General features: G+C 34.8%; 1 protein-coding gene across 5 annotated transcripts in view; it reads right to left on the bottom strand.

Annotated features, from left to right (window-relative positions):
• Positions 1-13,291, bottom strand: part of LOC105267715 (tensin-1) — a 67,984-nt gene that overhangs the window by 1,995 nt on the left and 52,698 nt on the right. For all 5 annotated transcript variants that reach the window (XM_011306765.1, XM_011306764.1, XM_011306768.1 and 2 more), the window contains 4 exons: positions 2,122-2,247; positions 951-1,127; positions 359-789; positions 27-245 (listed from right to left, as the gene is read on the bottom strand). In XM_011306765.1, the coding sequence (XP_011305067.1) occupies positions 27-245; positions 359-789; positions 951-1,127; positions 2,122-2,247 (953 nt within the window). The remainder of the gene's footprint in view (positions 1-26; positions 246-358; positions 790-950; positions 1,128-2,121; positions 2,248-13,291) is intronic.

The raw sequence follows: 13,291 nt of genomic DNA, 5'->3' as shown, positions 1-13,291 counted from the left end.
GAAATGAATAAGGATGAGGTATCAACCTGGGTATGCCAGCTTGGAACCAAGGAGCTTTTCGCAATTCACACTCTTCACTGCGATTGTTAAGACTATCAGTTCTCTCTGGAAGAGGAGGTGGTGTGGGTGTTGATCCATGAGTACTGCTGTCTGCTGGTACTGAACTGCTTGACGTACTTATCTGTGATCTTCTTTTGGTCTTGAAATCGGTTTCGTTTACGGAAACTGGGGAATTTCTACCTATCCTGAAAAGTTGAAGATCATTTGTTAATCAAGTGGAATTACTGAGAGTAATTAATTTAATTATAATTAAATGACAAGTTGACAATATTTTTATGTAATCAATTAATCAATTCACCTGTTATTCTCGATATTGAAACTCTTCGTAGTAATGGATGCGTTAATAGTGTTATCGATATTCTCGGAGGGTTGTATTTTATTGTACGTTGTTCTGGTATTTTCGGAATCGATGATGGCCTCGTTGATGTAACCACCGGAGTGTGGTCTATTGTTTGGGCTCGTCGGGGTACTGCTACCGCTGACTAGCGGACAACTGTCATCCTCACTATTGAGACCCAAGACTCCACCAGTCAGGCCCATTGTCAAACGCTTTATCAACGGAGGCTTGTCCCCCAATCTCTTGTATGAGTTGAGTGCTGTGGGAGAATTACTCTCATCACTGCTCGGTGTACTCTGCTGTGAGATACTTTTCTCATCTTGATTCGTTATTGGTCCCAGAACGTTTGAGAATGTGTGCGAAGGTCTCAGTCCTGGTATTGAATTTGGTGTCTGAAATATTTTTCATTGATCAATCATTACTGAGAAAATTAAAAAATCTCTATTCACATAATTTTTTATCTTAATTGTTATTATTCAATTATTTTTTGGATTAAAATCAGGGTAGAGATGAATATAAATTGTTGACGTGGAGATGAATTGTTTGAAGATACCTTGACTGTTGCGAGTCGCAATGTGGGCGATCCGCCGGTGCCGATTTGTACGTTCATGTCCGCTGTGGACGTTACGTTTCCACTACGAGATGTGGGTGTCGTTCGACTTTTCACCCAGGAATTTCCTCCACTACTCGTCTCGTTTCCGTTAGCGACCTCAACTTCGCCAGATTTATTCTGTAATTGAAAATTACCATCCGTAAATTGAACAGTCCGAGCAAATGGCGCCACCGAGTTACTCCTCTAGCCCAAAATAGAAGATAATAAATACGGGTAATTTCCAAGAGCGTATGTTCACCGAAATTTTAATACACACGGTTCATCATGTTAACAATTATTCCACTATTCAAATTTTTTCGAATTATTCTTGTTTTTCCCTGGAACAATTGCAATTGTGCAAATTGAATTTTTTGGTAGTCACTGGGAGGAATGAAAAAAATATAATAAATTACGTTAAAATATTTATTGAGTACTCCAGAAATTATTGAAGTAATCACAAGTATTCCCTGAATTCTGGGGATCAGTGATCCACGGAAATGAGGAGTGAGCAGCCGCTCCTGAATGTCTGAGCGTAAACTATGATTTAAAAACGGAAGTAGAACTAACGAACCTGATCTCCGGTAATCAGTATTCCGCTCATATCCAGAGTAAAAAAAAAATTTGCTAAAACAGCATAAAATGGGGAATTCTTCATTTTCATTTCGTCCCACTGGCTCCTACAAAAAAATTCCACCCAAATTGCCACATTTTAAAATTTCTCCGGCATTTGCCACTCGAAAAATTTGTGATGTTGACCCTCTGATATTCTGGAAATTTTCGTTTCTCCAACTGTTTTTGGTAGATGAAAGTTTAATGACGTCGTTGAGGCCTCCGGCTAACTTTATAATTAACGCTCTCAGGAAATGGAACGGCTAGTAGTGTTCATATTTACAGAGATTGCTTCATGAGACAGTTACTCTAAAATGAGTATTCCCGTGAATTTAACTCGATCTTTTTTCCTCCAGTCCGGATATAACATCTCTAAGACGAGATGAAGCTAATCGAGTATGAATATTCATTGGATGTACAGACAATTCTTAATTGCACATCATCAATAACGATTCTATATCCTTTTATTTCCAGATGGATAAATAAGATCAATAAACATAGCTACTGGTATTTTTCAACTTACCCACACGTTTTTTTGCTCCTGCTTCTGTCTATTTGTGACTACATCTTGGATTATTGGCTGACGTTGAAGTTGCGCCACGTACGCCATGCGAAATGCATTTCCCACTATTGTATTCAACTCCTCGGCCTGCAACAATCAGAATTGATCGATCAATAAAATATAAAAATCCAGAGCAAAATCCTTCATTTAACTTTCATCTATTCATCTATCCACCTATTCAATTTCCAAATTACGCGATTAAAATTAATTTTAAAAATTGAAATTGATTATTATATTTAAAAAAATACTGCAATCACTTAAAAAAAAAATTCAGGGTATTAATAATTTTATTAATCTAATCCAATCCTTTTGCAATTTTAATAATTGTATGATTCTAAATGAATTTCAAAAATTACTGTATAAAAAGACGGAAAATATTTCCTGCACTTTGTGGAGATTAAAAATTTCCCAAAAAGTCCCCCCAACCCTCGGCTCCAAGCACGTGTTTAACCAGTAACTTTTCCATAATATTTGTTTGAAATTTCCAGTGAATGGGGAAGGGGTCGTTTACCCCTTAAGCCGCTTGCAGAATATATTCGCGATGAGCCGGTGAAACGGGAAAAAAAAAAATTCAGTATCTGTGCTACGAGTCTTCTGGCACTCCATATGTACCAGTATATATATACACATATAAGGAATTTCACCGTACATTCCTGTACACATCATCTTTACCCGGTAAAAGTTGACTGGTTAGGATATGGCCAGCTGAATATTTCTACTCAAATCCAAGGCCTTCGGCTCAGCGCATTTCGTGCATTCACCAGCATTTTGAGGCTGAAGCTTTTCAGCTTATGTGGCTGCACTGTCGAATTCTCATTTCATTTAAAATACTCTTATTCACCAACCGATTCAACGATTTATAAAATATCTGCAGTATCCGTGAAGCTACAATTTGTGCGTCACTCCAAAAAATTAATGTTTAATCATCACCTGAATGTTTTATTTAAAATGGAGAACACGTTTAATTTTTAGTATTAAAATCCACTTTAAAAATCACAAACCGAATTTAAATCCCCGTTTTTTTATTATCATAAAAATTGATGGTCAAGAAATTGAATTAAACTTTTTTACCGATGCATCCTGTCACTTTCCTCTCGTTCTAATTAATTAATTGTTTCACTAACAATTGAGTAACTTCATTCAATTAATTTAATAATTTTTCACGTGCTATCCTATTTTCATATTGCAATGTGGAGGGAAACATTATGATAATTTTTTAAAGAATAATATGAAGAATAACCCAGGCAGTGTGATGAGGTAAAAACGGACCTGAAACCTGATCAGCATAATCCTGACAATGCCTGCTCTTTAATAGCCACACCCTTTCGGTTTTATTTGATTTTCCTTTCAGCCCTTTTTCCTCTCATCATACCAAAGTCATGTGTCTCTCGCTATTCACCGTCGGTTAAATTTCTTGTTTGCTTTCCCCATCTTTTTCTAATTTTCCCCGTTATTTTTCCCCACTATTGTTTGTTTTTTTTTCTTCTACCGGATCTGTTGCTTTTTCCTCCCAGAAATATGTAGTGCGGTCAAAGGAGAATTCTCCCGAGGGCTTTAATGAGAGTATTTGTAGAATAGATGGATTATTATTATTTTTTTTTTGGAAACCCCTGGGGGGAGAAAATATATCTACAAGTTATATACATGGGTGGTGTTCGTAGTTCGTTGTTAGACCATCGTGCAAACAAGGAGAACCAACAACGCTCATTGTTATTGGAGTGATGGGGTAATCCATGGAATGAGCAAACTCCCATTACGACCGAGTATTTGGGGAAGACTGAATAAAAATAAAGAATTCCATTTGCAATTAAATCTGCGAAATACATTATTGAGATGTGGCGACGTCAGGATTCGAAAAAGATTCTAGAGTTTGATAAACATTTTTATTTTACTGTGTGAACGTGCAATTTTTTTATATCGCAAAAATATCGGGGATTGAGTTGAAATTTTTTGATGGCTCCGGATTTTTTATTGGTTAATTGAATTCCAATTTGCGGCGGGGTTTATTTAAAAAATTGGAGTGGAGTTATTGAAGAATAAAAAAGTATAAAAGTAGATGTTGTGGATTATTTAATAGAGAAATTCTTGGAGATAATTAATGAGATAATTGAATAAATTGATAAGTGATTCAAGTTGATGACAAGTTGAGAAATTTCTTCTTGAATTGCAACAGAAATTCTGCGAATGATTTTTTTGGGCGGATATTTGTCTAAAAATTTATTTGAGATAAAAGTATTTGAAGTGGAGATAGGAGGTACAAGGATTGAGTCTGGCTTTGAGAAAATTTTTTTTCCATAACTTGGAAACCGTCTAACGGGAGTCTAGACACCAGGATTCATCGAGATTAAGTGTCGGAGGCATTCTCCGATGGAATGGAGAATGCCGCCTTCTTCAAGGAATAAATCTCGGCCAATGGGCGCCCACGTCGACGAGGATTTTTCACGGTTTTCCTTAGCCATCAAGAAAAAGATCGCACATGAAGTACAGCACTTGAAAACAAGTTCATCCAGTCATCTCAACATCCCGTTGCAATTTTTATTTTTGTCATTATATTTCTGTAGATTTCAATTGGAAAAATTGGAAAAATTGGAAAAATTAGAAAAATTGAAATAATTGGAAAAATTGAAATAGTTGGAGAATTGAAACAATTGGAGAAATTAAAACAATTGAAAAAACTGGAAAAATCGAAAAAATTGAAAAAAACTAGAAAAATCGAAACAATTTGAAAAATTGAGAAAAATTGAAAATTGAAAAAAAATTGGAAAAATTTTAATATTTGTTAAAAAAATAAAAATAAAAATTGAAACAATTCAGAAATCAGAAAAATTCAAAAAAATTGGGACTGTGATTAGAAATAATGGATTGAATCGAGGAATGCTGAAGTTTCGTTGGATTTTTTCAACTCAAGAGAGAAAGTTTGGCAACAATTAAAAATGAGAACTTTAGGTGAAACAGGCAAAGGACAACATTGAAGAATGAAACTGACAGGAGAAACGCTACATAATTTCGTGGGGATTCTGACGGAATGGGAACGACGGCAGAAGATCGTTGTCTTTTTCCCTCAGGACGTAAGCCATCCACTCTTGGCTCATCTCGTTTCAATTAAGTCTCCGAAGACTACTCTAATTCCCTGGGAGATGTTCAGAATTTCTTCACAATTTATAAATCTTTGAGGGCACGCGCGAACAATCGCGTTCATAAAAAAAATCATAAAAAAAAAATTAAAATAGCGAAAGTCCTTTGAAATCGTATCATCTGCGACGATAATTTAATTATCAACATTTAAAGAAATTTTAAAGACATGAGTGAATAAATAATTTAAAAAATTCACAATAATGTGGCATTTTGGATTATAATTCCAGGGTTAATTACTGCGCTTCTCTTTTTGTGATTGCAAAAAACAACTCGATCCTGGAATTTTATTTCTGCTCTCACTGGAGGCAAGTGTCCATAAAATGGCAATTTTTTTCAACCAGATAAACTCAGGCGATTATTTCTCCCTCCGGAGTTCATAAAAAGATAATAGAGAGAAACTAATTGACCACTAATCATCATCTATGGAGTTAGTTGAACTATTCTACTTTAGAATATCGAGTACTTGGTCTTGGTCTCATCATTCTTCGCACATATGTTTGTTTAACATTAATGGGATCCTCAATGTATCATTAGCGAGGAAAATGGCAACGCGTGCGTGACAAACAAATTGACTCATCGACATGTACACAGGGGCTTTCAGAATTAAATAGTTAGGGTTGCTGCCACATGCCGAAGTGCATGATTTTTCGGGTCTTGTGATTCACATTTGTGTTTCGAGTCACGCATGTACGATGAACACGTAAATTCAGTGAAAAGAGAGGGAAAAAAAAATTGAGGAGTCACAGACAGTCACAAGTATCACGCAAACGTGAATTACCAGCATTAATTCCAGAATTCCATAATCAAACAAACAAAATCGGCGAGTCTACTTCACCTCGTAATTAAATGTTTATAATCCCAAATTTATCCCAATTGTTCTTATTTTACCATACACAATTCCTTAATTTTTTAAAATTCCAGTGAATGCAAAATTCAACGAGATATCAAAATTTCATTATTTGTTACCCAAATAATTTATTTAGGTATGAAATTTGATTAAATGTAATTAATCATAATTATTCATTATAATTAATTCAAATCTTCAGTTGTAATTATAATAATTATTAATTTGCATTGACAAATTGTAATTTTCATGAATTTCCTGAGTAATGAAAGATGAAATTTGTTTAACGATTTCAGTGGTAATTAATTGAAGAGTCCAGTGTATGTTTATTACAATTTTGGAGGAGTACAGAAGGGAGAGGTTGATTGAGTGCATGTCAATGCCAACACCAATATGATTTGAAGGGACGATTTGCGAATCGTTCACTGGAATAATTCCCTGGGTTTGCGATCCTTGAGGTCAACCCAGACGGATTGAGATATTTCAATTACGTCCAACGCCATCGATTCAACAACTTGTGTGTGTATGTGCGCTATAATTGCTCGGTGGAACCCCAGCAAAACCGTCTCATAACTCCCAGAGTCATAATATCCTAGCAGCATACCATTCAACTGCCATCTACATACCGCCACTGTGCAATTCCAAACGTTTCGCCAACTCGCTCTTTGTTTTCCTTTCATTTTCATCACCAGCGGGGAGAAGGATTAGTTTTATTGGCGTGGAAAAAATTTTTAAGTGTTTCCACGGCATTGAATTTAATGAAACTAGGATTCTGCGTATGAGTTATTAATATTCCACAATCTAGGATAATTTCCTAACCTTTAATTTTCAAACTGGGAGTCATGAAATGGCGGTCTGCTCACCACGAATTTTTTTTATAACAAATAACAAATACGAATGAGAACATTTTTTTACAATCGTCTCCAATTTTTAACAGGATCACAGAAGAATTGAACTTTTTTCTGTTATTCCTGTTATTTGAATCTTTAAAAGGCGGCCCGCCCTTTTAAAACAAATTAACGGAGTGATAAAAATTGTCATTCTGTCCGTTTATCCATAAAAAAGTGTGAGAAAGGGAGACATTCGGGGAATAGTTCAGAGTTGATTTATGAGCGTGACTTATATTTCTATTCAGTCTCTCCATTCGACGGAAAAGGTATTTCCAAATGAGGAGTTACTGATGATTTTCAATATGGAATTGAATAAAATTGTCTCGAGGGGCGTCATCCCATTTTCGACAGGTGCATCTCTGCGGATTGACTACTCAGATAATCTTCAGGACTCGAAAATCGATAGTTCCCAGGGACTTAGGATCAGGATCATGTACCTAAGGCCCAAACAGGTGCATCATCAATCCCGGGCAGGTGAAATCCCACGATTACGTAACAACAGGTCATCAAATTCACTTATTTCCAAGAAAAATTCGAACGCGTCAGATCTTTCTCAGAAAAAAATGGTACTCCTGAATAATCCATTATTTCCATTAAAAAAATTGACAATTACACATTCCGAAAATTTGTTTGATCGTCTGAGTATTTTTAATTGAAGTCGTCAGGGGATGGGGATGAGTTGAAAACGTAAAATTACCGGAATTCGGGATGGAGCATTTGATCATTTCGGTTGACATTTAAGTCTGGGATTAAACATTTTGCGTTGCCAACGTAAAATGGCGGAATGTAGGCGTTGGCGAGTGACAGTTGTAACGAATGTGATTACAGACTTCGTCTTCGGATTAGTCTGTCTGGTGAACATACGATGGAAACACCATTTTCCAACTATTTTTTTTTTTGGATTACGATGTGTCTTAATCACCTCTCAACACTTTTTTCAACAACTATTTCTGGATGATATGTGGGCAATGAAAAAGTCGAACTAATAAAAATTTTATGGAGTCTACATTTCAGATGGACTTCTTCCGGGGAAGATCATTAATTAAATATTAAATAAATGAACATTGATTTTTTATCTATTGTATAATTAATAATTGAGGAATAATTAGGTAATTATTATTCTGGGAATCAATTTTTTTAGTGAAAATTGCAGGGATAAAGTGAGTTTTAGAGAGTTAGTCAATGTATTGATCGACTTTAATTTTTTATTTGCGTTTGGAGTTGTGGAAATTGTTGGGCATTTGTTGTTCTGATGGAGTACTCTAGGGAGTCGTGACAGATGCTGAAATGATGGCGGAATGCGTGTCAAATTTCTACATATCTGCAAGCATTCCGAAATGATTTCATGACACTGCAAAACTGTCAGCCGACTCGAGAATCATATTTTAAGATACAGTACATCCATTCAAAAAATTACATTCAATTACAATTGAATAACAACTACCTTTGCATTCCCGTGAATGTTTATCGAACAATTCCACAATTCCACAATTAATCAACTCCCAAGAAAATTATAACAAATCCAAAAAATTAAAACTGAAGCCAAAAAAAAAAGGAATTCATTCAAACCCATACTTTTGAATGCACCGATAAAAATAATTTCTTTCGTCAAATAAATTGACTGAAGGTGTGAAAATTTACATGAATTCACCAGAAGAATTTCCGTATAAAAATAAAAAATAGCGAAATGTAATTTACGTTTATCTGCCTTTGTGCGCGAGTACTGGCGCTCAAAACGGAAACCTCAAATGCTTGAGCCCTGGGATTTTATTAGATTCGACTTTTCCATTTTATGCCTGTGTGAATGCAGTTTTTTCGAGGAATAAAAGAAAGAGGGGCACTTGAAACTGATTGCCCGCGAGAGGATCGTGTGTATGAGGGCTGTTGCTCCGCTACGTGATAAGCTACATTCCTAGAATTCCTCGCGGTCATGGCCATATCTTACGTTTCTCTAGATTTTCCCTTTTTAACACTACCAATCCCAGGAAATAAATCTTTTATCGCATCTTCCACCGATTTTTCCTTCGATTTTTCGATAACATTTGCATCTACTCGAAAATCACTCGCGAAAAAAATTCCGCGGGATTTATTTATTCACGAATATTTCGATATCTCGATGTAAATTCGATTGAATAATCAATTACAATTATATATATATATATATATATATATATATATATTACTTTATGTATTATATTATATAGATTATATATATCATGATCAATCATTTTAATTTTAATTTTTTGTTTTATTATATTATATATATTATATATATCATGATCAATCATTTTAATTTTCATTTTTATTAATTATTCTCAACTAATTTCACGGTGAATTAACACGGAATAATCTTTTATGTTCTATTCCCCTATCCCCCAGTGCCCATTCTGTCCTCCCACTTATCTCGACATGTGACTCAGTCACTGGTTTTTATTTTTTTGGCCAGACTTTTGCCCCGAAAAGAGCCCTTTATTCTCGTCAATTACTTATATCAGTGTCTGATTCTTCCCAATTCGGAGACAAATCGAGGGTAAAGAGTCTGACCGAAAACGACAGGAACATCGAACCCGGGGTCTAAAGCCCCTGAAAAAACGATAACAGGAAGTGATGGAGTGAGGCGAAAACACCAGCTGTACTCTTTACATGAAAATTGCAGGAATGATTTCACATTCGATCAAGTATTATCATCATTCATCTATGTCTCACGCGAATCAAGAAAAACTAAATTGAAAGCCAGGAGCTATAAGCTGTACGAAATTTATCATCATTATCATAGATTTAGAATTTTTCCACGATTTTATTATACGATTATTAATAATTATATATAACAATTGATAATTGATAATTAAAAAATCAATGGCACTTCGTGCGATTTTATTTAATTGAATTTTCATATTAAATAAAAAATTGACACTCAGTCTGCAATATCATCTCAACAATCTCAACAATTTATTGTTCATAAATAGTTAAGAAATGGTTGTATCCCTAATAATAAACAGTAATAATATTAATTTATTGAGGAAGCCGTGCGCAATAAATTAATACAATTGTCGTAACTCGAAATGACGAGTCTTGACTTTTGTTAATGTCGAAAACCTCTGGTCTGGCATTTGAAACAATGAGATGATACGGTGGTTTTCTCTTACAGCGAGAGCACAGGATAAACCACACAATTTCATTAATGCGCATTCAGTGACTGGAATCGGTATAATGGTCTGAGCCTAACCACACGAGTTTAACTATTTTTATTATGACAACTGCATCCGGGAAGTTTATCTCAAGAGATGAGTGCACCGTTGCATCGATCATTAAAAATAGCATTAAGACGATAGAACATTTCACCTATGAGTACCGAGATTAAAACGCTTTCACTCTGTTAGTAGAACCTGTTATTAATAGTTTCCAGACACACGAGGATAGTTATTAATAGTTGGAATCGATTATTTCACAGCCTGAACAACTGATTAAATGATTGATTACCATATTTATATCTAGTGGACAAAAATTCGATTTAATTGAACGGGATAAACCGGAAAAATCGGTAAAAAAAATTAGAATTCAAATTCGCTTGACGATTACGGAATTACCTCGAAAAATTTCGATGGATTTTCATCAATAATTAATTAATTGATTGATTAAAAATAACGGATAAAACCCCCGTGGAATATTTCACGAATTTTATTCTAATTAAGGAGTGTATTTCGTTATCCTTAATTATTTCATCGCAATTATGAGACACGAATAATGATCAAAGTGATTAATTCATTAATTCAATTGATTTGTGCTGAGTGAGTTCTCTTAGTAGAAACGATTTTTTGAGTGACGGATAATTTTTATTGAATTTCTCCCCGCGCAAAACAGGAAGTGAAAAATGTATGAGTATGTACAATTTTAAAATGTATACGCAGGAAAACAATGGTCTCGGATTAACCACCACCTGGAGTAAAAATCCCTCAAGAGTCACGTTTGAATAACTATTTAAAGAGCAACGAGTGGCCACGAACTCGAGTATTCATGGGTGAATCAACAAAGAAATCCTCTCGAGTCCCAATGAATACTTCACTTCTAACTGTATATATATCAATGAACTCCAAGACACGCGACAATAAGGAACAAAATCAGTCGGTATCACTTGAAAGGGACAATGAGGGAATTTACGATGCGTTTCGGACGTGATCCTTCGACAGGGGTAGTAAAAAGAATTCCCCCAAAAAAAGGGGGGGGTGAAAAAAAGAAGGAAAATCCTCGAGTCACATAATACGTTCTCGACCTCACTCCATTATTCTTTATTTACCGAAGCGGGTGAAGACTCCGAGTCTTTTCGAATGAACTTGACAAAAGGGAGAAGGTACACAAAAAAAAAAAATGGACAAAATCGTTGGGGGAAGGTCGGTATTCATGGATTTTACCGGTGGTGCCAATTATATTCTTGTATATGCCCCGTGAAACCTCTCAAAAACTTTTTCTGAGAGGGAGGAGGGAAACCTCACGATTTTTTAAAGAGCACCGGGAAATGGATGATATTGTAAAAAGTTACTTCAGCCTCTACTGCTATGAAAAACCAAGATATATATAAACAATACTATTGAATAATTAAATATACATGGAAATATATGTATATTTAATTATTGGCGATGAGAAAAATGGGAGAACTTCAATAATTCATTATTTCGAAAAGAGAAAATTCTCAGGAAATTTCATAATCTAGTGATAAATGTTAAAAAATTACTCGGAGATTTAAAAAAAATATTATTTGTTGTTGTTAATGGAATATTGAGCAAATGGAAAATAATGGGAGGAAAAACGTATTTTGTAGTCTAATTTTCTGGTAAAAATGACTGAGAACACAATTTTAATTAGAATTTTAAAACGATTTTAATTAGTACCTGTTCCAGTAATTTTTTAAATCAATTTCTGTCCGTGCAATATATCAAGGGTATTATTACCGGTAATTTAATATATCACCTGAAGTATACGTTGGATAATCCACGAATATTTACTCTGGTCATGTCTTTTCTTTACTGAATACCTCGACATTAAACATTCATTGGGCAATAAAAAAAGCAGCACTGATGCCCATTGGAAACTAATTTGAGAATGAATTCCAGTGCGGGAAACAAATTCACAAATGAGCTGAATCAATAAACGAATTGGCGTGGCTATAAAAAAAATGCCGGTATCTCTCCCGGAGTTGAATTTATTTCGACAGCCAGTATATTTTGCATAATTGTATATTGCAGATCGCATAATCCGATTTCAATTGAAAAAGCTCACTAAATGTCTCAATGAGACGAAACGTCAAAACGCACCCAAAAAATTCCAAATCAATCGCAATTCAATTTTTAATTAATTGAAAATACAATAAATAAAAAATTCACTGGATTATCACTAAAGAATTCTTTGTATCACTTTCAAAAAATTCTCGAGTGCTATTTTCTGGGTTTATAATTAAATTATGATTGAGAGAGGAATTCGATTTTTCATTTGATACTAGTTATATCGGAGTTGATTCAAAATGGGGGCGGGTAAATCTGGGGAATTTTCGGGGGGTGGAGGAAAGAGGGAAATGTAACGCGTTTTTAAAGATCTACCAGGTGCATGTTTAGTTATGATTTTGTACCTCCTACCGTCTTACATTGTGTAACCCATGAATTCCCCCTGGTCATGTCTTTTATCCTTGAAGTACCTCGACATTGAGCATCCATTGTGCTTTTCCTAGACTGCTCTATTGATGTTCATTGAATATTATACAGAGCCATTGACCCACTCTTAACGTTACATAATTCAAGGATTGGTGGATTCAATGGAAATTTATTTTAAACTATTTCTTATTATCAGTGAGTCATGTCACCCCCAGCGATACAATTACCACAATTAGAAATTAGATGGAACAGAGATCGAAGGAAGATATTCGCATTCCTAGCCGAACGAATTACCTAGGCCCTAGGGTACATGAGCTTTGGAAATCCAAGGAATTGAATTTTTTTTTTTCTCGTCTATCTGCAGTGCTCGAGGCTAAAATTGTTGGTAACACGGGGGATTCTGGAGAAATTCCGGTTTATCTTTTAGTTTATTCTCCGGTGGTCTATTGTTTAAAAAAATTATTGTCACTGGATTTCAGGATTATTGTGTGAGGTATTCTAGAGTTGGAATGGAGAATAGGAATTTTCATATTTGGCGAATGCAATTAATTGAATGATTCCAATTGGAGGATTAATTTAGAAAAAAATGGTAAATTTCCAATTGGAGGATTAATACGGAA

This window comes from Fopius arisanus, unplaced genomic scaffold (genome assembly GCF_000806365.1).
Source record: "Fopius arisanus strain USDA-PBARC FA_bdor unplaced genomic scaffold, ASM80636v1 scaffold00049, whole genome shotgun sequence".
In the NCBI taxonomy this organism is placed as follows: domain Eukaryota; kingdom Metazoa; phylum Arthropoda; class Insecta; order Hymenoptera; family Braconidae; genus Fopius; species Fopius arisanus.
Note: the sequence above shows the minus strand (reverse complement) of the source record. Positions and strands in the feature narration are given on the sequence as shown.